This window comes from Lissotriton helveticus, chromosome 12, assembly GCF_964261635.1.
Source record: "Lissotriton helveticus chromosome 12, aLisHel1.1, whole genome shotgun sequence".
Lineage (NCBI taxonomy): Eukaryota > Metazoa > Chordata > Amphibia > Caudata > Salamandridae > Lissotriton > Lissotriton helveticus.
The window spans coordinates 573907755-573931973 of NC_136073.1; the positions used below are offsets into that span (position 1 = coordinate 573907755).

General features: G+C 45.1%; 1 protein-coding gene across 1 annotated transcript in view; it reads left to right on the forward strand.

Annotated features, from left to right (window-relative positions):
* GINS3 (GINS complex subunit 3) overlaps positions 1-23827 on the forward strand; it is a 44188-nt gene extending 20361 nt beyond the window's left edge. The window contains exon 3 of the mRNA XM_078669570.1: positions 22580-23827. Coding sequence (XP_078525696.1) covers positions 22580-22810 — 231 coding nt within the window. The 3' untranslated portion in view covers positions 22811-23827. The remainder of the gene's footprint in view (positions 1-22579) is intronic.
* Positions 23828-24219: the final 392 nt, after the last annotated feature.

Consider the following 24219-nt stretch of genomic DNA (forward strand, 5'->3'; position numbering starts at 1 on the left):
AGAAATCTCCTCACTCAAAAGCCATCTCCTCAGTCCCCTCTCAATACGCCTCATCGCCGCACATCAACACCCATCTCAATCCATCAACATACAGCTCGACAACCGATATTACCAACACCATCACTCCTCCACTTACCAGTAACTTTACTTCCTGTTCCTTACCCGCTCAACCTCCTTTAAGTGTCCCACCCCACAATCCTAACTCGCCCTTCCCGCCACAACTTGGTACTTGCCCAACAACCCCGGGAAGTTATTATCCCACAAACATACCTATCTCTCCCTCACCATCCTCGTCTACTATCCACCCTACTAATCAGTCTACTATTCCAGTTCTCTTAGGAACGAACAGACTCCCCCTTCTTCCCACCTCCCTGAGACCTCCCCAACAACTTAGACCTATCGCACCCTGTCCCCCCACCCAACTACCCGACCCCTCCCCACTCTGTTGCTTGTTGATCAACTGCCGTTCCGCCTCCTGCCATGCTACGGAGATTGCGGAAACCATTCTCAGTGAAAACATTGACATCGCATTCCTAACTGAAACCTGGCTCACCGCCCACTCCACTCCTATCCTCGACCTACTCATTCCCCCCGGTTATGCTATCATTAGGAAAGATAGAATAGAGCAAACTGGAGGAGGCCTTGCCCTAATCTTTAAAACTGAACTTAACATCTCACATGTCCATCTACAAGACCCGTCATCCTTTGAATACCTTTGCGCAGATCTCATTATACACGGCTCCCCCACCATTCGATTGCACACTATCTACCACCCCCCTGGAAATTGCCTCTCCTTTACTGAAGAGATGTCCAATCTTATTATTCAAGCATCGCTCTCACCATACAAGAATATCTTCCTTGGTGACTACAACATCCACTGGAATAAAACTGAAGACCCTTCTGTTATACTATTTAAGGCAGCCATGGATATCACCAACATGACCCAACTCTGCCATTCACCCACTCATAACAAAGGGGCCACCCTCGATGCTATTATGACTAGCAATGATCTGGCCTCCCTCTCGAATATACTTCCGGTTGACTGGTCTGATCACTACCTTATACTCTTCACCTTGAACAGATCCATTACGCGCCCCACCCCATCAACACCATACCTATGAAACCTTCTCGCAACCTCCACCGTATTCCACCTGGCGAACTGGAATCCACAATTAAAACCCGCTTACTTCTCCCTCCTCTCTCCGACTGCACCAATGACTTAACTAACCACTATAACAATTTTATTCGTGAAGCCCTCGACCAAATTGCCCCAGTTAAACAAAAAAAACAAAAAAACAACCCTCCCAAGTCTTGGTTCAATTCTGAACTCAATAATGAAAGACGAGCCCTTGGACACTCGGAACGTGTTTGGAGGAACCATCCCACCGCTTATAATCTGGTTCTCCTTAGAACTGCGAGAGCCCAATATAAAAAAACTCATCTTCAACGAAAAAGCCTCTTTTCTCCGATCACAACTTGACCAGGCTAGAAACAAACCTCCACTGGCCCTCCAAAAATATTAGCATCTACTGACAGATGCGAAGAAATTGCTAGCTTCTTTACGAATAAAGTCAACAAGATCGAACTATCCTTCCCTCATCCAACATACTCTCCCCAACACTTGCGCCCACTTCTCCCTCACTTCATGATCCATCTCTACCCCTCCCGGATCTCCCCCTACCAGACCCCTCTCCCACGGGCCTCCTAGCTAAAAACAAAGCTTCATGGAGCGAATTTAGTCCAATATCAGAATCCTCGATCATCAATATCATTACCAAACTCAAACCTTCCTCCCACTCCAAAGACCCTCTTCCAGCACATTTGGTTCAAGAACTCAAATATATCATCGCCCCTACATGGATCTAATATCATCAACTCCTCTCTTTCCACTGGTTGTGTTCCTGTCTCCCTTCAACTTGGTCAAATCTCACCCATCCTGAAAAACACCTCTGCCGACCCAAATGATCTTAACAACCTTCGCCCTATCTCTAACCTTCCCTTTCTCTCTAAAGCCCTTGAAAAATGTGTATTATCACAATTAGAGAAGCACATCGTCTCCTTCAATCTCCTTGACGTTTTCCAATCCGGCTTTAGAAAGGGGTGCAGCACGGAAACTGCTATGTTAAACATTACTGATGACATACATCGCTCCCTAGACAAAGGTGAATCCTCTCTAATTATCCTCCTTGACCTCTCGGCTGCATTTGATACTGTACACCATCCCACTCTTCTCAACACTCTCAAAGACCGATTTGGTTTGAAAGGCACTGTTTACAAATGTTTCTCCTCATTCCTTCAAAACAGATCACAGCAAATCAAGCTTAACCACTTCCTCTCTAAACCTCAACCTGTCTCTCTCGGTGTCCCTCAAGGATCCATCCTCTCCCCTACCCTATTCAATCTTTTCATGGAACCACTCACCCTCATCCTGAAACAAGCTAAAATCAGCTACCACCTCTATGCCGACAAAACACAATTATACTACAAGATCAAATCCCACAAAGACATTCTTCACCTCAATGACACCTTAACTAGAGTTAAAGCCTGGTTCCATCTAAACCACCTCAAACTGAATCCGAAAAAACCTGAAATCATCCTCTTCACCCCCAAAAACAATCCCCTTCCCATCCAACTCTGGATAAATGATATCAAAGCACTTAATTGCTCCCTCTCCACCTCTAATTCTGTTAAATCCCTAGGCATCAGCATCCACTAAAATCTTAATCTCATCCCACACATTAAAAATTTAGCCAAAAGCGCTCTCTTCACCCTTCTCCACCTCAAGAAAATGAAACCTTTCATTCCAGCGGATGATTTCAAAATCGTTGTCCAATCGCTTGTCCTCTCTAGGATTGACTATGGCAAAGCCACACTTGCCGGCACACCTAAAGTCCATCTTACTCCAATTAAATCTGTTCTCAACCTAGCTGCCAGACTTATCTCTGACTGTAAAAGGTTTGATCACATCTCACCCGTCCTCAAAAATCTCAAGTGGCTCCCAATAGAAGGAAGATCCACCTACACGATTGCCTGTATCACGCACAAAGCTCTTCACCAAAACACCCCCTCTTACCTTGCAAGCAAACTACAACAAGCATTTACAATGCAACGGTTTTGCCTTTGGGAAAGTTAGAGCTATTGGCATTGTAAATGACAATTTCTTTATTTATGTGTTCGTTTTGAAAACTGATAAATAAATGGCATTGTCCTTTACAATGCCAATAGCTTAATCTCTCGCAAATGCCACACACACCCACACCGAACCCCCCACACAGAGCCCCCTCACACACACAGGGCCCCCCTACACACACACCCACCCACAGAGCCCACACACACCCACACAGAGCCCTCGCACACACTGCGAGACCCCCCACACACCCAGACTGAGCCCTCCACACACCCACGCAGAGCCCCCCCCACACACACCCACAAAGAGCCCCCCACACACCCACACAGAGCCCCTACACAGACCCACACAGAGTCCCCTCACACACCCACAAAGAGCCCCCCCACACACCCACACAGAGCCCTCCACACACCCACAGAGCCCTCCACATACCCACACAGAGCCCCCCACACACCCACACAGAGCACCACACACACCCACACAGAGACCCACACAGAGCCCCACACACACCCACACAGAGCCACCCACACAGAGCCCTCCACACACTGCGAGCCCCCTGTGCAAGTTATACACTGTTGTTAGAGATGAACCGACCGCATAGGTAACCAATAGGTGTAAAAAGGACTTCAAAGGTGACAGACTGGGGAGAGAGATGATGATGTAGGAGTGAGAGATAGAGGGATTGTGCAGATAAAAGAGGAGTGTTAAAAGGGTTGTACACAGCAAGAAGTCTGAGAGGGAGTGTGTAGATAATGGGTAGGTTTGGGTGGGAGAAGCTCTTTGTGTAACATCAGTTGTACAAAGGATTGTACAGGCAACAAACAAGTGTGAAAGGGGCTGCAATGATGTACACTGGTGAAAGGGAGTGCTGCAGACAATAGCGAGGTGTCACAGAGGAACAGCAGACAGTAGGTAGGTGTGAGATAGCTGGGCTGTGAAACTAACTCAAAGATGGGAAAGGGTTCTTCACAGGCAAGAGACAGGTGTCAAAGGGTGTAAAATACTTTTGCACAGAGCAGGCTGTGAGAGATGGGGGAAAGCAAGTCACAATGCACTTTATTTCCAACAGGCTTGTGTTATCTGCAGAAAATGGTCAGCACCAAAGGAGATCAACATGAGGCCAAGTGAAGGCACCCAAGGGGTGCAGCAGTAGATTAACCACCCAAGAGGGGGATTTAGAAAGTACCACATAATCACAGTACATTAAGAGCACAACACAAAGCCTTGTCCGTGCCAGAAAGTAAGGGGTATAACTAAATGCATACGTACCACTAACGTCAATTTCTGTGGCTTAATGTGCAGTTTCATGCCACAAAAACTATAACTGAGCCCACAGTATTACAATGGACAATGCATCGCTTCCAGTTCACACTGGTCATTGTATAATTATGTAAGGCAGGGTGCCTATTTTGGAGGCGAACGTAGCAGACAATCTGTAACAAAACTATTTAAAAAAAAAAAAGAAATGTCACATGTATTTCTTTCCGCTGAGGTATAAAGATGCTTAAAGCACAAGTATTGACAAAAACAACAGAAATGGCCTTTGGGACTCATTGATTTTGCCACTGGTTTTTAGCAATGATCTACTGCGTGCATGTTGTTGTGAGTGTGTAAGAGGCATGCGTGTGGTTGTCAGTGTGTGAGGGGTGCGCGTGTGGTTGTGAGTGTGTAAGAGGCGTGAGTGTGTTAGGCGTGCGTGTGCCTCCAGAGTGCTGGTCTGTGAAGGGTGCGCGTGGGGCTGATGGCGTGCGTGTTGTTAGTGTGTAAAAGGCGTGCGTGTGGTTGTGAGTGTGTAAGAGGCGTGCGTGTGGTTGTGAGTGTGTATAAGGTGTGCGTGTTGTTGTGAGTGTGTATAAGGTGTGCGTGTGGTTGTGAGTGTGTAAGAGGCGTGCGTGTGGTTGCGAGTGTGTAAGAGGCGTGCGTATGGTTGTCAGTGTGTGAGGGGTGCGCGTGTGGTTGTGAGTGTGTAAGAGGTGTGTCTGAGTGTGTAAGAGGCGTGCGTGTGGTTGTCAGTGTGTGAGGGGTGCACGTGTGGTTGTGAGTGTGTAAGAGGCGTGCGTGTGGTTGTCAGGATGTGAGGGGCGCGCGTGTGGTTGTGAGTGTGAGGGGTGCGCGTGTGGTTGTGAGTAGGAGGCATGCGTGTGGTTGTGAGTGTGTAAGAGGTGTGCGTGTGCCTCCAGAGTGCTGGTCTGTGAAGGGTGCACGTGGTGCTGAGGGCTGTTGTGAGTGATTGCTGCAGCATGGGTGTGTGCCTGAGCGGTCAGTGGGGCCAGACTGCTAGAATGAGAGCACGGTGTGTTTGGGGTGCTGTGGGGAAAGGACGGCCTGTAGTCTGGAAGAGTCGGAGATGCAAGAGCTGAGTGTAAATGGCCTCCTGTGGGGCACTGGCTGTCATGTGCGGGGCGTCAGTGAAGCCCCGGGTGTGACCAATGCATGTGTGTACCTGCGCCAAGGATCCAGCGAGATGTCTCGAGCAAGGACACCTGGTACAAGCTGAGCCCTGATGATGAGACGTAGTCCCCGGCAGTGACGTCACTCCTAACGCGCACATCTTTTCTATTGCAGTGACTGACGTGGTTGACCTGGACCTCGGCCTCTCGGGCCGCTCCGGCGGGATGGTCACAATCACCGTGCTGCTGGCAGTGGCGCTCTTCACGCTGGTTCTGGCTCTCATTGCAGCACTGGTCGTTGGGCGGGAAAAGTCACCGCTCCCCTAAAGATGGCATCGGCCATCACAGTGACTGACAGACACTTGCAGCACATCCCTCGCGCCCCATGAATGGAAATCACATGTTGTGCTTAGGGGGGACGTTTCTTCCAAAAGCACCCGCTTCAGAGCATTGTCCCAGCAGATTCATGTAGATGACCTTTCAGCTTTTGTGGTACAGAGCAATGCTTCAAGACGCCACGAGGCCACTGCTTGTTCTAGCAGCTAACTGAGCTCCGGTTGGCCATATAAACTGGCCATCCTTATTAACAACTTAATTCATTGCACATATGAAGAAAATATTAAATGATGGAAAATATATCCTCTGTTTAGGAGCGCTTGACCTCCGGAATTTCCTAGTGCTTGTTGGGGATAAAGTAGGAAGAATAACAACTCGCATACACCATGCCCACCGCCAGCCTAGGCGTGGCACTGCCCATGGCCGCCCTCAACATTAGTAGGCCTCTGTAAACATCGAGGCAGAAGGGGGTGGCAGGAAAGGAGTGACATCACTGCAGAGAGGCCATTCTGTTTGTGCCACCCAGGGCCGGCTTTTGACATGGGCGAGCGGGCTCCATGCCCAAGGCGCAGGCTTCAGAGGGGCGTAAGGAGCTGTCTGCATTAATGTCAGCAGAGACCCTGCTTCTGGCTCCAGAGCTGCAGACCTGTTTTTAACACCCCATCAGCCTGCTTTCTTGCCCTCCCATCTCCTCCCACCCGCTGCTGCCATGCACCATTAACCCCCCTCCAACCAACAGCTTGGCACCAGGGTGAGATGCAAATCGGTGCATAATGCAGGTGAGTGGGGTGGCGCAGGGATCTGTGCAGAGGCCAGACACTACTAATGCAATCCTCCAGGGGCGGCCCTCTGAACCCAAGGGCTCCCGCTGCCTCGTTTTATTCACCAGCAGGAGGGCGCCAAATGCATTTCCGCCCAGGGCGCTACCCGACAAAGGCGGGCTCTGGAAGACAAAAGGGGGATAAATGCAGAGCAATCAAGGCACGGACAAGCATTGGTACTGGGCAAGCGTCCCATGCTTCCGGGGGCGACACCTACACAAGGACAGCAGCTCGTCCACGACTCATTTGCACTTCTGTGCAGCGCTGGGTCTGAACTTCAGGTGTGACGCATGTTTATGCAACAGCCACAGGGGCGGCGGGTTCCCTCTCCTGGCATTGTAACGGGGGAGGCCTTCCATGTTCGTTGCACGGAAAACACCGGCCATATGACCGAGCCGTAAAGATGCGAGGCGGTGAGTGACATACACATATGTAGTTACAACGTCATACTGTGCAAGGCCTCAAGGACCTGTGGATGTACTCAAACCTTCAGACTGTCGCCAGGTTCAGTCTGTCTCCAACTCCAAACGCGCCGGCCAGGCAGCCCTAGCGCCAAGCATTCCCTGCAGTTGTGTGGCGCATGCAAAGCACATCGGTGAAGTCACGAGCAGGCTCGTGGAGAGGGGTCGAGGTGTGCAGTGCCGTGATCTCACACTCGAAACAAGGGTGGAGAGCATTCTATGAGACCCCTTGCTGCCGGGAGGGCCCGCCGCCTCACGTCCGGCCCGTGTCCCGCCCCCACCCCAAGAGAAGGCCGGGGAGACTCAGCTCCTCCCCCCCCCCACCCCACCCAGACCCCGGTACAGAGATACCCTCTGCTCAGATAGCGCCCTGGGCAAAACCAGCAGAAAGCACGGACACTGCACAAGCGCTACTTCACCGCCTAGAGCCTCCAAGTCTTTCAGGAGGCGCTAGTTCCAAGTAGGCAATTGTTATCTACTTGGAACTAGCGCCTCGTGATAGATTTTGAGGCTCTAGGCGGTGCACTAGCGCTTGTGCAGTGTCCGTTCTTTCTTCTGGTTTTGCCTCCTCCTAGACTCGTGTGCATCGCACCCTCATGATAACTTTCAGAGCACGCACAATAAAATGAAGGGCTTCTAGGAGCTTGGAGAACAGTCCTGGATTTTGACGAGAATGTCAAATGTACATGCAAAATTCCAAATGGATAATTCTGCACAGTGGATGTCCATTTGTGTCAGATTAAAACATAGAATTATTTTCTCTTATGTAGTTATAATTAGAAGGAATATTTATTCCATGAAGTAACCGCTTTCTAAAAACGATGTTCGAATACAGGAGTGTTCCTTCTCAGCACCAACTTGACCTGAAGCTTTTGGAGCGCTTTACACACGCATCACTTACATTGCCTGACAGGCCCTTTATTCCACTGTGCATTTACCCCGTGGGTCGGTGCCCTTGGGGGTGGTTTTGAAAGCCCCGGGCCGCTCCCGGTGTCCCTGTCACTTTCCGCAGGCCGCAGCTCCCCCATTTTAACTGCAGCAAAGAGAGGCGTCGAGAGAGATATATAGATGGGAGGGTGGGCATAGGTAGAGAGAAAGCGATTAGCGATGGAGAAGAGAGAGAGAGGCGAGAGTGGATGGGCTCAGGGAGGTATTGCGCAAAGAGTCGAAGGGGGGGGGGGGGGGGGGTAGAGAATGTGGTGTTAGGGGCCAGAGCTGTATCTTTGAAATTGGGAAACCCAGGTACAAGTTTTGGCGTCTTCTCAAAATCCTGCACTTCTGGACAAATTACTGAATCTCCCCGTGCCTAAAAATACCACAAAAAAATTAATGAGACATTGTGTAGTTGGTGCTGTAGCATGTTGGTGAAACTGCGCCCATGAGAGTGACGTGGTTTCTATGGCTGTACGTCAGACGATCACATATAGAAATATTCTCTGACATGCACATTGTCTGGTTGGGTGTAGATTTTTTAAATTATTAACCACATGGGGCCCTATTTTTCAGAAGGGTATTTGGACGCTATATTTTGTCAGCGTTTGAGTGGTGCGCTATACTTTACAGATGACTCTGCAGCTGAAACTGTTTGCAGCTGTACTGCAGTCGGGCCGTGCCAGCCCTCGGAGACCAGCCTCTTCACACGTCCCCCCTGTGCTGTGATCGTGTGAACGAGCAGTCCAGAGACGTGTCCGGCTGACGACCTGGCGGTGGCGCTCCCAGAGGTGTCTGCGCCTCGAAGAGGTTCGGTCAGCCGTGAAACAACACCCCCCCCCCTTAACTCTGTCACACCGCGTTTGTAAAGATGTGAGGGCCTGGACTCCATCACTAGCGCTGCTGGCCTGGCATGGATGCTCCCGTTTCGCAGCGCTAGCTGCGTCACACGTTCCCTGCCCGCTGTCCATGTGGCGGTGCACTTTGTTCAGGGTGGAGAGCGGGCAAAGGTTGCACGTGGCTCGGAAGATATCAGGCGCAGGCAAGGCAGAAAAGGCGCCTTCTGCCTCAGCGGTGAGAAGCGAGAGATGTACGTGAACCCCAGCAGGGATACTTCCTCTGATGATTGTGTCAGATCACTCACCAAGCAGGAAGGCGGGTGCCGGCTCAATGCCGGACCAGATTCGGGGGCGTTCCCGGCTGACGTCGCGTGACGTCGGCAAAAGCCAAAGAATCTCGGGAACGCCCCCGAATCTGGTCCGGCATTGACGGACAGGCCCCTCGTCCAATGGCTAGGCTCCATTTATGGAGCCAGCCAATGAATGACGAGGGCCGACCCAAACCCACACTACAGTTCTCATCAGGTTTTCGCCTGCGCGAAAAAGATGCGCAGAGCGCATCTTTTCGCCAGGCAAAACCTAAAAAGCAGGTTGCTCTAGGTCTCTGAGGAGTACTAACTCCCTTGTCCTGATCCCTCCCAGACTTAAATGCCAAAAGACCCAAGCCCGTGCTTTCTCTGGTAATGCTCCTACGATTTGGAACACTCTCCCCAAAGATCTTTGCTGCAACCCCTCTTACTCTCTCTTCAAAAAAAGAACTCAAAATACTTCTCCTCAACAAATATTGGGGTGTCTAAGGTGATTGTCCTTGATCATGTTCACTCTTTTCTCTTCTCTGGTCCACACCTCTCTTCACCCCATCCCACTCCTTCTCATATTCTCACTCACCCTCTCTACACTCCTTTCTCTCCCTCAACTCTCAGCATGCATCTTCCCATTAATGTACATCCCTGTTTCTCTACCCCCTAGCTCTTCTCAATATAATATTATATCCCTTATGAATGTCCTTCATATTGTTAATTTTATCTTATTTATTTATTTATTTTTCCTTACATGTATAGCGCTCTGATTGCAATACTAAATCCCTTGCATTTTCTGCACATTGTTAACTTTATCGTATTATGTCTACCTTCCTTGTAAAGTGCTCTGATACTCTCGGGTCCAGCAGCGCTATATAAAACCTTTGCAATAAATAAATAAGCATGGACATCCAGTTTGCTCATCTCTGGCCCTCATGAATTACTGTGAACACCTCAAATAGGATACGCACAAACTTTCACTGACTAAGCCCTTGGACAAGATACTGCAATGCCACAAAAGTGTAAGTGTTTAGAAATGTCAGTAGTTTCAGTTTGGAGAATTCCACAGGAATTTCTCTAAACCAGTAATCTATTTCCTGCCTTGTCAAATCTTACTCCTAAGTGTTAAAATACGCCTGTGTGGCTTCGGTGATCCCACAACACTTTATATAAACAAAGCATTTTTTAAATATAGGAAAGCTGACCTTTTTGAAAGCAGATAAACCTACTTTCTACTGATGTGAAATCTTCCCTTTTTTAGGTCTCGCCTACACAGCGCGCATGCGCTGCATAGGAGGAGACCTTTAGGAATAGATTCGTTTTTTTCTGCCCAAAAACGTGCAAGCTTTGCATTGCTTTCAATGGCAACACGTGCACATTTGGCGATTCCCTTGCTGGAGCGAGCTTTGGCGACATCTGTTTGTAATTAACTTTCAAACAGATTGTGCCCCAGCTCGCTCCCACAAGGGAAACGCTGTGTGTGCTCTCGGCCGCACTCCCCCACCCCTCCCACTTGTTATTGCTTTCTGTCTCCTCAAAACGTAGTCACTTGGCACACATTGCGACGTTCCCACCAGCGCTCCTGATCCATTTCTTCCGGACGCCCAACACTGGCTGCCTTGGCACCGTGTCTCAAACGTGTCCGGGTAGTGCCCTCCTGACGCGTGCAACAAGCCTCCACCACATTAAGTAGCAATGGCCACGACTGCCACATAGACCAAACGCCTACTGGCGAATTTTCACAGACACAAGTCTGCTACCCTTCAGGAGAGAAATAGAGCCAGAATCAAACGCTGCCAACACTCCAACTCAGAGTCGCCGCTACACGTCTACTCCACCTGTACCATCACTACCAACTCGTCAACCTGTCATGTGGTAAATAGTTTCTCCACGTCAGTAATTCCAAAGAATGCTATCGTAGATTGCTTTTCCGTACCAATTTCAGTTGAAGCGCATCATGTTGGCAGCCAGGGGCGCCCCTTTGCGCTAACGTCTCCTTCACTAAAGGAAGGCATACTGTGCGGAGCCAGTGCACCAATTCTGCCCCCCTCGGTAGACCCACTAGCTGCACACCTCTCACTTCGCTCTTGGAGATGCCGCCCACTTTTAAATTACTTTAACCATCTCATCATTCCAAATGTTCCACAGACTTGAAATAACCGAGATCCCTGCCCCACCACCAAAGCGTTTGCCAGATGTGACCTGCTATACCCCCGCCCAAACTCTTGCTGTACGACACAGCAACACCATGCCTCGGTCTCTATTTAATTATCCCACTCATCCAGTAGGGAAAAAGACACAGAGAGCAGCCTGGCCACAATTGCTGAAGGGGGGTCTGTTTTACCTCTGAGGGAGCCCGGCAGACTGTCACTGAAATGGGATATCTGGTCCTCGGCGAGCAGGCCAGTTGTTTGTAGCAACTTTGTGATGAAACCCACAGCTGTCTTCCATTATGGGATCATTGTTACCCACAATGCGGCACGGAGGAGGACTGCCCATGTCTTTCTTTACCCTCCTCAAAGTCGTCTTTCTATCTGCCGCTGCGTTCTCTCTCCAAGACCCTATCTTTCCCTTCTCTATCTCATTTCTTCCTGTCCGCGATCGATTCAAACTCCCCTCGCTCATTCCCGCCTTCCCAATTTTAATTTCTCTCTATATTCTCAACCTTCGGTTTTTCTTATTTTTTCAAATCTTCTATCCAAGGACCTTCTCTTATTTACATCATTCGTGTTATCTCTTGCAAGTTCCTATCTTCCTCTTTTGATGTCACATTATCCATTCCCCGATGCAATGAGCTCTTGCTAATGTTCCTCTCATCCTCCTTTCACGCATTTGTGTCATCTGTCTCAAATGTTTGTAAACGCCTCTTTTCTCCCTTGCCCCTGTGGTCTTCTCCTTCCTTTCTTCCCATGTCCCCTCTCCATCAACTTTCTCACCTGTTTTCTCTCTCCCTTTCTCCCTCACACTTTCTCCATTCCCACTCGTCCCTTTTTCCTCCTTCTCCACTCTCCTCTACCTTCTCTCTCTACCCTACGTCCCATGCTCTCCCGCCCACATTGGTGTCAGTGTTCCACGGCCTTCTCGCCGGTGCTGAGACGGATCTGGGGTTCTCCACGCCCCGTCTTTGTCCCGTGCTGGGAGCAACGGTATCAATCCAGCAGAAATCCTCAGACTACACAATCCCCTCTGCCTCGACTACAGACTAATGCATCGTAGCTGGCTCAATGGCCTCCAGCGCTGACCGGGACTTCGCTTCTTCCGGTAGGGACCTCCCTGGGGACCAGCGGCATCAATCTGGCAACCAACTCCAGGGCGCCCTGCTCTGACCTCTATGCCCCACCGAGCGCGCCCTTTGCCGGCCAGGGTCAGTAAGGTCAAGCAACCTCATTTTCATTCTTAAGATATGTCCTGGGCTGACCAGTTGGAGTAATCAATATAAGGGAGGCGGGAATCAGCGGGATGACCAGGTGGTCACCTGGTGGAAAGTGTTAGACTTTCGGCTGTCAAACGCGCTCACCAGAAACGTGGTGACATTTTCTGACCAGCATTTGCAATTCAATATGTCTCGCATGTACGCGAGTTTATGCTATTGCCATTGTAAATGACAATTCCTTTTTTGTTTTAAAAAACAAAAATAAAAGGCATTGTTATTTGCAATGTTAAAAATGCATGGCTAAACTTATAAGTTCCCAAATGCGAGACCTATTGGCTATGCCAATGCTTGTTTATTTAGCCTTTGCAGCTGAAATAAAAAATAGCACACGTAGATAAAAAGGTAAATGCAGCTTTAACAGGTAACAATGTGGTCTTTTTAAGGCTCAAGTGGCTTCTATATCGTGGCATGCCTTGTTATGACAGTTGCTGTTAAGGTTTTATTCTCTGGCCTGTGTGAGTAGGATCTGTGAACATAGTTTTTGTCACTGTTCTTTGAAAGGTTTTTTAAAATCTTATAGTCGTCTCTCATTTCCTTATGTTGTTTGACATCTTTAACCTATTTGAATCGTTTGCACCCATTTTATCACCTTAATAATAGTTATTCCGTAAAACTTGTCTTTGCGTTTCGTGAAGTGGTTTTGCAATGGGGTAAGTAGCCTCTGGTACACTCTGGTTACGTTAAATATGCTGACCTGCTTCCCATCCACAAAGGAATTATTTTTGTGTCAGAGGATTGGAACTACATCCGCCTCAGATCCAAGGAGGCAAACAAGGCAATCGGGGAAGATATTTCTTTCGCTGTGGCAATGCTCTCCACCTGAACAACTCGAATAGTGAGAGATCAAGTCAGAAGAAGAGGGCACCATTCATGCCCCTCCCATTTTACATCGTACACCTTGATGTCAAAAATTGGTACTGTCCCAATTTATTTACCAGCAAGAGTAGGATCACCTTTAGATCGATGTCTTGACACAAAACACTATTTGATATGAAGGCATGCTGCCACTGCTAGGCACACATTTGTGACTATGCACTTGATGTCCTACCTTGTTTAAACATTGATGCAAGACCAGTTTATTCCCACAAAATGGTAGCTTTTATCTACAGTTCATGTGGGTTCTCCAGTGCATGCCACAGTACTAATGGTCATTATTCCAGTGGAAGAAATGGGTCACAGAACACTGTAGCCACTCCCTTTTTCTATGAGACCCTAGTCAATACAAATACAAACATCGTTGTCTCTGGTATTGAAAAGGGCTACTCCAAAGCTTTGTCCATCTGAGCCTTCAGAACTGCCTGTCTGCTTTAACACCTGAGGGTCCCATTATTATTTGTGCCTGGTCCTCTTGTTCAGCCAGGCACAGGACCCATTGATCCACTGCCATGCAGATGGTAATGTTTTTTTTCTCATAACATAAGTAAGTTTGAATTTATCCTCCTCTGATGTACAGAATACGGCCAATAAACACATTAACTACAAATTATAGTCAGTTTCTCAATGCAGGTTTTGTTCTGCAGTAAACTTCAGTCCTAATTTTATCTAAATTTCTTCAGGTTTTATTTTAAGGACAAGGAAACTTACTGTTGCATTTCCTCTTCTGTTTCTTTAAATTACTTTGGTCATGTTAACACTCTGTGCATGTGCCTTGTTATTGTTCAGTTCTTATTCTAAGCTCCGTTTGGGATCTCTGTGAATTTATCCAGTGAGAGATTTCAGTTGCGCCTGGAGTCTACATCTGGATAGATGTGCTGCCGTGCTGTTGATAAATAAAGCAACTAAAAATATATTTATGAGTCAGAATGATTTAATATTGGCGACTAGGGAAAGGAAAGAATTTCTCCTGTCCGCATCAGCACGGGAACGGAGATTTTCAAGAACCTAACGGATTTTTGTGAAGAGGAAAATATTTTAAACTGTTGACAGTGCTGCAGAAGATTTCGGAGAAAGCTAAGGAAAAGAAAGGTGTTTTCAAACAGCGCACATCTCTTGGAGGCGTCCTGAACTAGTTTGTGCTCATTTGGAAGAAATCGCTGCATTACGAGGAATCGGAGCAAAATTTAACAAAGGAGTTCAAAAGAAAACATACCGCAACGTCATCAAACTTCATAGCGAAGAGGAAAAACGCCACGAACGGAACACGCAAGTATTCTGGCGACAGTGAAGAATTTTCATCTAATTTTGGTAACGTACACGTCATCGAGTCAAGGAAAATCACGTGGAGACGCACGCTGATGCAGTACGCAACGTGGAAGCCATTTTGAGCTTCCATAGCAACCAATACATGGAAAGAGGAACCGTGTCAAGACGGGTTCGTCATCGAATAACAAAAAAAAATTGTTAAAAAGTTTGAAGGAAGCATTTTGTCGCGCGGCGGAACGGAAAGGGTGGCACATTCTTGTGGTGAGTGAATCTTAGTAATTTAAAAAATACTTTCAAAGCGACAATTTTTAAAAACAACATACAGAGGCTCTTTAAAGAGAAAACAAAAGAGACAGATTAACAAAATTAAAAAGAAAGAAAAGAGACTATCAACTAAAATAACGTTTATTCTATTTAGAAAACATACTTTTGACTAAGGGTTCATTTAAAAGGATTGAACAACAAGAAAGTTAACATTTGGAATATATATAAAAATGCAATTTGATCTACCAGGTATATTTTTACAGAACAAGGGTGACCCTCCGTTACTGTGGACAAAGGTGGAAAGAGGAATTTTTAAACTATATGAGGGCAATTGATGTAGAACGCATGGGTGCAGAGAGAAAGAAAAGTATTCTACTACACTGTTTGGGATCAGAAGAACAAGAGATTTTTGGAGCATTACCACAAGTCGCACCGAAAATAGGAGAAAAACATGTAAATGTTTATGTTGAAGCTTTACAGAGACTAGAAAAGAGGTTCAAGCCAACAACCAGCATTGCTTTGAACAGATTTAAGTTTTATACTAGGGCACAAAAAGAAGACCAATCTTTTGATGATTTTTTAATTGCTTTAAGATCGTAATATGTTCATTGTAAATTTGGCGCAATGGCAGATGAAATGATTAGAGATCAGATAATTGTGCATGTAAAAAACAAGAAGGTTCAAGAAAATTTGTGGGTTATGGGTGATCCTAATTTATCTGAAGCCATGGCGAATGCCAAAGCTGTAAAACCATCTGAAAGTCGGAAGCAAACAGGCAAAATACTAAAAAGAATGAAAGTGTAGAAGACGTGTGTGCAGTTAAAAGTAAAGTTGGAGATAGACCTGAGAGTTATAATAGCAAGCAAGAAAATGTTCAACAGAAATTTGCTGGAAATAAAAACAATAATAGTTATTCTTTTAGAGGTAACAGAAGATTTGGAAACCAACATTCATGCTATAAATGTGGTAGTAAGACATATTTAGCATCTTTCATGTGTTGTCCTGCTATTAACAGAGTGCAGTAAGTGTGGGAGATTAGGTCATTTTAGCAACGTTTGCAGAAGTTTTAGAAGATATAACACATCTTCTACAGGGTCAATTTCGACGATTACTGGAAGTGAGAAGTTACATGATGATTTTGAAAAAGAAGAGAATTTGTGTCATTCTGAGTGTGAAAGAGGTTTTGTAGTGTCCATCGTAGAGAAAAGTGTAGAAGGGAAGAAAGAAATTTTACTTGAGTCACCTAAATGTATCGTACAAGTATTTGGAGTAGAATTACAACTCATGGCTGATTCAGGATCGCCATCGACCATCATATCAAAGGAATATTTTAAAGAGAAACTATCAGTAATGTGTAATTGGAAAACATTACATGCCAGTGACATCATTGCTGAAAGTTTTGAGGGGTCAAGAATAGACATGGAAGGTTATTTCAATGTTACTTTGTTATTTAAAGGAAGATCTGCTGATATTAAATTGTACATTGCTGTGGAGGGCGTGAATGTGCTAGGATGGCGTGATCAGTGGAAACGTGGTATCATGCTCAATCCACGCTCATCTTATTATTATTATTATCATTATGCGTTCTTATATAGCGCTCGATTACCCGTAGGCATCTCGGCGCTTGCCTTGGGAACCCGTCCTGGCTTCCCCAAGGTGAAAGCCAGGCATCCCGCCGCGGGGGGCCGTAGTGGAGATTAAGCAGGCTAATGCCCAGAGCTGCAGAGTGTGAACCCGTGATTCGAGTGGGCACCGAAGCGAGAATTATCAAGTCCGTGGATATTTGGGCTCAAGACCCTGCCGCGTCGGGAATTGAACCCTGGTCCCGGGTCTGACCTCTGCTTCAGGGTCTGCCTCCTCTAACCAGTGAGCCACACTTCTCCACCTTCTCCTCTCTTTCATCTGAACCAGTTACATTAGGAAATAATGTGTTGAAACACAATGTAGCTGTTTTAGATTCAAGTGACAAAGGTAAAGATTTAGTTGAAAAATGTGAGAATGTTTTCAGTGACAAGTTAGGAAAATGTAAGAATTTTGAGCACAAAATTGTTTTAAAAGGAAATGCACGACCTGTAATACAAAAACTCAGGGGTGTTCCCATTAATGTGAGAGAGGAGCGTAGAGATATATAGAAGGATCTCACAAAAGAAGGAGTAATTGAAGAGATTGAATCTTCAGAATGGGTTTCACCCATAGTTTTAGTGTGTGTGGACCTTAGGGCTTTCAATGCTAAGTTAATTATTGATTGCCATCCACTTCCAAATATCAACGAGGTAGTATGCATGTTGGAAGGTGCCAAGGTGTTTTCAACATTGGACTTAAGGTCGGCGTACCATCAGATTTGTCTTTCCGAGGAGTCAAAAATTTGACAGCTTTTATAACTCAGACAACACACGAAAGAGTAGAACAGGTCAGGATAGTGGTGTGTGACTATAACAGTAACTGGGGTCCAGTAGGCTACATATGCGAACCAGTGCTTGTTGGGAAACAAAGAGCTAGTACCAATCCCATCAGACCACCCCTTCGGTGGAATATACGTCATGTGGGAATTGCTGATCAATCCATATCTTGGCCGGCCATATAGTGCCAGTTTTTGAACTGGATGTCAGAAGACTAGTCATGATGTTTGCCATACTGTGGACTAGATAGTGTGCAGTGCTAGAGTGATAGTGATAAATAAAATTGACTACACTGGCTCTGAAAGGGCGTGTATACAGAAGTCCGTGTGTCAAGGGATAAAAACTGCGCTAGGTAGTATGACTACCCTCTGGCGCTCGTACAATACGGTCGACATGTTTCTGCCAAAGGGGAATTTCCCCGGCATTCTTCAGGACCTCGGAAATAAATAGGCTACTGCAGCTGTGACTGCAAATGTCACATTAGATGATAACTAGCGATAAATTTACTAGTAGAAGGATACATGTCTACCAGGAACATTAATGGTTAGACGTCCACTAGAGGGAGAGAAGCATTTCTTCTTCCTATCAATAAAGACAAACAGAACGAAAGAATGTTAGACAACAGCACTGAATAACGCATACATAACCCCCTTAATCCAGAAAGCCAGTATAGACAAGACACACCTGCAAAATAATTGACATTCTGCATATGTAAAATAAGCATAATAGCTTCATCACTTAGAGGCATTTCCTCACAGTGATACTCACCCAGCATTATGTGGGTGAAGACCTCACCTCACCCGGCAACCGCTCGGTTGGGCATGAGGCCCCGCTCTGTGGTGTAGAAAAAAGGAACACAATGACGCGCGAAACGTTATTTTGGAGTAGTTTGACTATTTATCCTCCCTCGTGAACGGAATATTGGGTTTTTAATAACATAACCATTATCGGTGCGCCATGTAGTATATGCGCATGCGCAATGGAGCAGCATCTCGCCTCGCGTTTGCTGAAGAAAAGTTTATGTTCCGGGAGATGCTCCGCACGCCTCTTCTGGCTGGCGGATACTTAAGAGCAGAGGGCGGACCTACGGGTGCCTCCACTCCCGCTTGGCTCACTCACCGAGGTACCGACGGACAGGTGAGTGTCCTCACGGACTCTCTTCAATTTAGCTAGACTTTATAAGTAGATTAGTCCAGACAGGCTCTTTTTGCGATAGAGATGCTAAATGTGTCTTTGAGGTCTCTGACCCCTTGATCGTGCAGGGGTCCTCATTGAGGTCAGCTTAGTGATATGATTCTAATGTGGACCATGACAAACCCCTCTAACTAGCGCCATAAGACTGATTTTTTACAGTAATACAAAACGGGTCTTTGATATCCCAGACCCCTTGATATTGAAGATATCCTTCATTCAGGTCAGCTCAGTTAGTCTTTAATGTGAACCATGATCAGTCCCTTTAACCAGCGCCATCAGACTAACTAACTTAGTATTCATATCTGAATGAAAGGTTTAGACACATTCATAGGACGGTTTTGAGGCACCTCTAACCAGCGCCACTAGATTGATTGTAGTAAGTGTACTTATCTGAATGATAGGTCTAAACACCATCGTATGGTGATTTGGAGGCACCTCTGAGTGTCTGTACTGTGCTATCCCTTATGTAACACATGGGATTTGTCGCTATACGTGGACCTTGGTAGAGCAGCTGGGTACCTATCACACGTTCGTTGGGTTTGTGTGTAGAGCGATTGGCTTGGGCACTATAGGGTTGTGTGCTCATTGTGTTCCTTTTTTCTACACCACAGAGCGGGGCCTCATGCTCCCGAGCGGTTGCCGGGTGAGGTGAGGTCTTCACCCACATAATGCTGGGTGAGTATCACTGTGAGGAAATGCCTCTAAGTGATGAAGCTATTATGCTTATTTTACATATGCAGAATGTCAATTATTTTGCAGGTGTGTCTTGTCTATACTGGCTTTCTGGATTAAGGGGGTTATGTATGCGTTATTCAGTGCTGTTGTCTAACATTCTTTCGTTCTGTTTGTCTTTATTGATAGGAAGAAGAAATGCTTCTCTCCCTCTAGTGGACGTCTAACCATTAATGTTCCTGGTAGACATGTATCCTTCTACTAGTAAATTTATCGCTAGTTATCATCTAATGTGACATTTGCAGTCACAGCTGCAGTAGCCTATTTATTTCCGAGGTCCTGAAGAATGCCGGGGAAATTCCCCTTTGGCAGAAACATGTCGACCGTATTGTACGAGCGCCAGAGGGTAGTCATACTACCTAGCGCAGTTTTTATCCCTTGACACACGGACTTCTGTATACACGCCCTTTCAGAGCCAGTGTAGTCAATTTTATTTATCACTATCACTCTAGCACTGCACACTATCTAGTCCACAGTATGGCAAACATCATGACTAGTCTTCTGACATCCAGTTCAAAAACTGGCACTATATGGCCGGCCAAGATATGGATTGATCAGCAATTCCCACATGACGTATATTCCACCGAAGGGGTGGTCTGATGGGATTGGTACTAGCTCTTTGTTTCCCAACAAGCACTGGTTCGCATATGTAGCCTACTGGACCCCAGTTACTGTTATAGTCACACACCACTATCCTGACCTGTTCTACTCTTTCGTGTGTTGTCTGTATAATTGGGGAGCGAGTAGACAGGTCGTTAAATATTCCCTCTGACCCTCCACACACCCTGTTTTTTGTTAAAAGCTTTTATAACTCCTCAAGGCCTGTATTGTTATACAAGGATGCCATTTGGTTTGGCTTCAGCCGCTTCTGTCTTTCAAAGAGTTATGTTCAACATTTTCAGGGATTTAGGGCCATATGTATCATCATCACCATTTGCTATTTCTAAATAGCGATTTTTAAGGAATCGCTATTTAGAAATCGCAAAATGGTATGTATGTAGAAATCGGCTTCTTTTTAGCGATTTCTTACAATTCCTTAATTGCGATTAGCAAATTGCTAATCGCAATTAAGGAATAATTTCCCATGCATTTTTATGGGCCAGGGGGCCCATAGGAATGAAGGGGAAATGTGCGATTAGCATTTAGCTAATCGCAAATGGGAAATATTTTCAAGGGGAAATCCAGCTGCACCCCTGAAAATGACATGTGTGCGTATATGGCGCACATACATGCCCTAAGGGCATGTATGAGCGTCACATGGCACCTTTTTGTTTTTAAAAAAAATGCTTTTTCAAAGGAATTCGCAACTTACCACCAACTTGAAGTTGGTGGTAATTTGCGAATCCTTAGGGTCAATTTGCAATATTTTTTTGCTTCATACATTGCATTTAAGGAATCTCAATTTTTGCGATTCCTTAAATGCAATCGCAAATTGTGCGATTCCTTATTGTGCACCACATTTGCATGATACATACGGTATTGAGAATTCGCATTCGCAAAGGCCGAAATTCTGCGAATTTCGGCTTTTGCGAATGCGAATTTCAATGATACATATGGCCCTTAGATCAGTATGTGAAATGTTTTCAGGACGATATATTTTTTCTAAAAGTGAGTCTGAACATACTTTACATTTTAATGAAGTCTGCATGAGATTGAAGAAGCATGGACTCGCACTTAAAGAAAAGAAATTCAAATTGTATAAACAAAGTGTAGAGTACTTAGGACATACTTTATCGGGTGATGGGGTAGTTCCAAAAAAATCTAATGCGGATGCCATTTTAAAAGCTCCAGCTCCCATTAACAAGGAACAGTTAAGTTTTATTGGAATGTGCGAGTACTATAGCAAATTTGTTAATAACTTTGCAAGCAAAATGGAACCTTTGAGAGAATTACTCAAAGGATGAAAAATATGATTGGTCTTGTGCTCAACAGTTAGCTTTTGATGATATAAAGCAAGAGATGGTGTGTGCACCAACTTTGAACCCCTTTTGTCTAAAGAAAGAATGTATTATCACAGTGGACGCAAGTCTTTATGGTATTGGTGGTGTTCTTGGAATGGAGAGTAGAGTGGAATGTAGCATTTGCTTCAAGGACACTAAATGAGACTGAAAGAAAGTATGCTATGATAGAAAGAGAACTCCTTGCCTGTGTTTGGGCTATTGAACACTACAAGCTGTATGTGTGGGACAGTACATTTACATTAAGGACTGACCAAAACCGTTGGTCAATATTCTGTCTCCTGGTGGAGGATGGAATTCAACTGCCAGAATTGCCAGACTATCCTTCAAACTTAAAGAATATAATTTTAAGACAGAGTATGTACCAGGGAAGAAAAATGTTACAGCGGATTTTCTTTCTAGATTGCCATGTGCTCAGAATGGAGTAAGTGCAGTCAAAGAGTCTGACTTTGTTTTAACCATCGGTTACATTATGCCTGCACAATTTCAAGATATAAGTGAAAGCATGTGGAATGAGTGTGTCAGTAAGGACAAAGATTGGTTAGATATTAAGAAGTATATCATGGAAGGTTGGCCCAACAAAAATCAAATTAGACCAGAGTTATTACCTTTGTTTAAAGTTGCAGAAGATTTGGAGTTTGAAGGAGATCTTCTTTTTAAAAATGGCAAATGTATTCCCCCAAAAGAAATGCAAGATGTCATTCGCAGTATAGCACACAAGACCCATCCTGGCATTTAATCTATGAAACGTCTAGTTAGAAATTTCTTTTGGTGGCCAGGAATGGACACATTTATTGACAGCATTGTCAGGGAATGTGTGTTTTGTGTATCTAGTGAGAGAATGTTGAGTGTTAAAACTCCTCCCTTAAGAATGGTTGAACGGCCTAAAGAACCTGGCAGAACATAGCTTTTGACATTTCTGGTCCGTTCAACATGTTGCCTGAAAACTCTTGTTTTGCGTTAGTTTTAGTTGATTATCATTCAAAGTGGCCGGAAGTAAAATTCTGACTAGGTTGATTTTTGGAACTTGCCCTATCTCTAATCGTTCCGAGTAAAAACAGTGATGTTTTCCTTATTGCCTGACCAGACGAGTCACTCCCATTTTGCCAGCCTTTAACACAAACTTCTAACCATAGTCTTTTTTTACTGAAATATCAATCATTACTAATGGAGTGGCTTGTTTACATATATGCGTTTGGTTGTTTTTTTTTCCGATGAGTTTTTGATAATCATCTTTAATTCCTTTTTTGCCAGACATTTGTTGGAAGGTTCCGTCGAATCATGGACTCTTCCCAGAATGCATACAATGAGGACACGTCAACACTAGTAGCACGGCTTGACGAGCTGGAACGGGCCTTGTTCCAAGCTGGACAGAAGGGACTCAATGACTTCCAGAGCTGGGAGAGGGGAAAGGCATCCCAAATCACTGCCTCTTGCCTGGTTCAGAACTATAAGAAACGGAAGTTTGCTAATACAGAAAACTGAGCGAAAAGTGTGGACTGCAGCCAAAGGGCACGTTAACCACATACCATTTCTGTGAACAGTACCAATATCCAGTTTTAATGGGACTACTTAAATAATGAAAGGTGCAATGTTTTAAAGTTAAGTGTATGAACTCAAGCAGGAGGAGAATTTGAAGCTTTGTTTTGCTGCTTCGTCATATGGAATTTGTGGTTTCTAATGTACTTACTAATGTACTTACTGGCAAACTCATGGGTAAATGTTACAAGTCCAGATCTGAGTGGTGGAGGTGCAGTTTTATGAAATCCAGACTTGTCTCTAAAAAGAGATAATATGGTATTTAAAAGGCGCAACATGTTAATTGCTTAGTCACAGCTCTAACATAGGATGTTGTCTCTTAATTGTGTATGACTGAGGCACTGTTGCATGTCTTGCAGTAAGTAAATCGTAATACGCCCCACAGGATCTTCCGTTTTACATGCTGCACTTGCAATAAAACAAAATTCTGTAATTGTGATAATATAGTGTTTGCATGTTATGGTTAGGGCACTTGGCCACCCTGAAGCACTAATGAAGGTTTGGGCATAGAAGCCAGAAACTGTATGCTTTACGTGATGGCAACACATCCATGTACATTTACTTTTATACCGAGTGTCTATGATATATCTGTATTTGTTTTGATTTGGCCAGATTTTTCCATCATTCGGATGTGCTGAGGCTTGTATCTAATTTTCTTTTCCAATTTTCCAAAATGTTTCATATCTTTTTGAGAGCTTCAGAACAGAACATGATACACTTGTGAAGATTATGATCAATTCTCCTAGATTCTCAGATATCCATCTGAGGATACTTCATTTCTATTTCTAGTACAGAAGTTGCCGTGCACCTTTCCAGAGTTCACGTGTGGTGGGTCAAATCTGACCTCCTTTCTCCAAAAGAGTAGATTTTACCAACATTCTGAAAACCATTTGACTAGCAGATTGGTACTTAAATTAAACCAGGCCACTACATCCTCACAAATAAAAATGTTTGCACATCAAACATCCTCCTCAAAACAATCGTTATCGAGTTTCTGCCAACTGCAAAATGTTCTTTTTGTAAAGTTTAAGTGAATATTAAAATGTTCTGCAAAAGCTTTTTGGTAAGGACTTTTATCTAAAGAAGTATGCCAGCATTGGTGTGTTGTATCGCGTTTATAGGACAACAACCAGAACATTAATTAAGATTCTATTCAGTCTAACCAAAATCTCTTGAGTACAATGCCAACCTCATTTCGGTGTATTCGTTAATCGTAGCCACTGAAGGTAGAAAACCAAAACCAAGCCAGCACATTGCATTTTTATTATTTGACTTGAAATGTTTGAAAACCAAAAAAGGACCAATCATCTCAACCTATCATAGAGTAAGAGACACCGTATTAAAAAGGAGTTAAA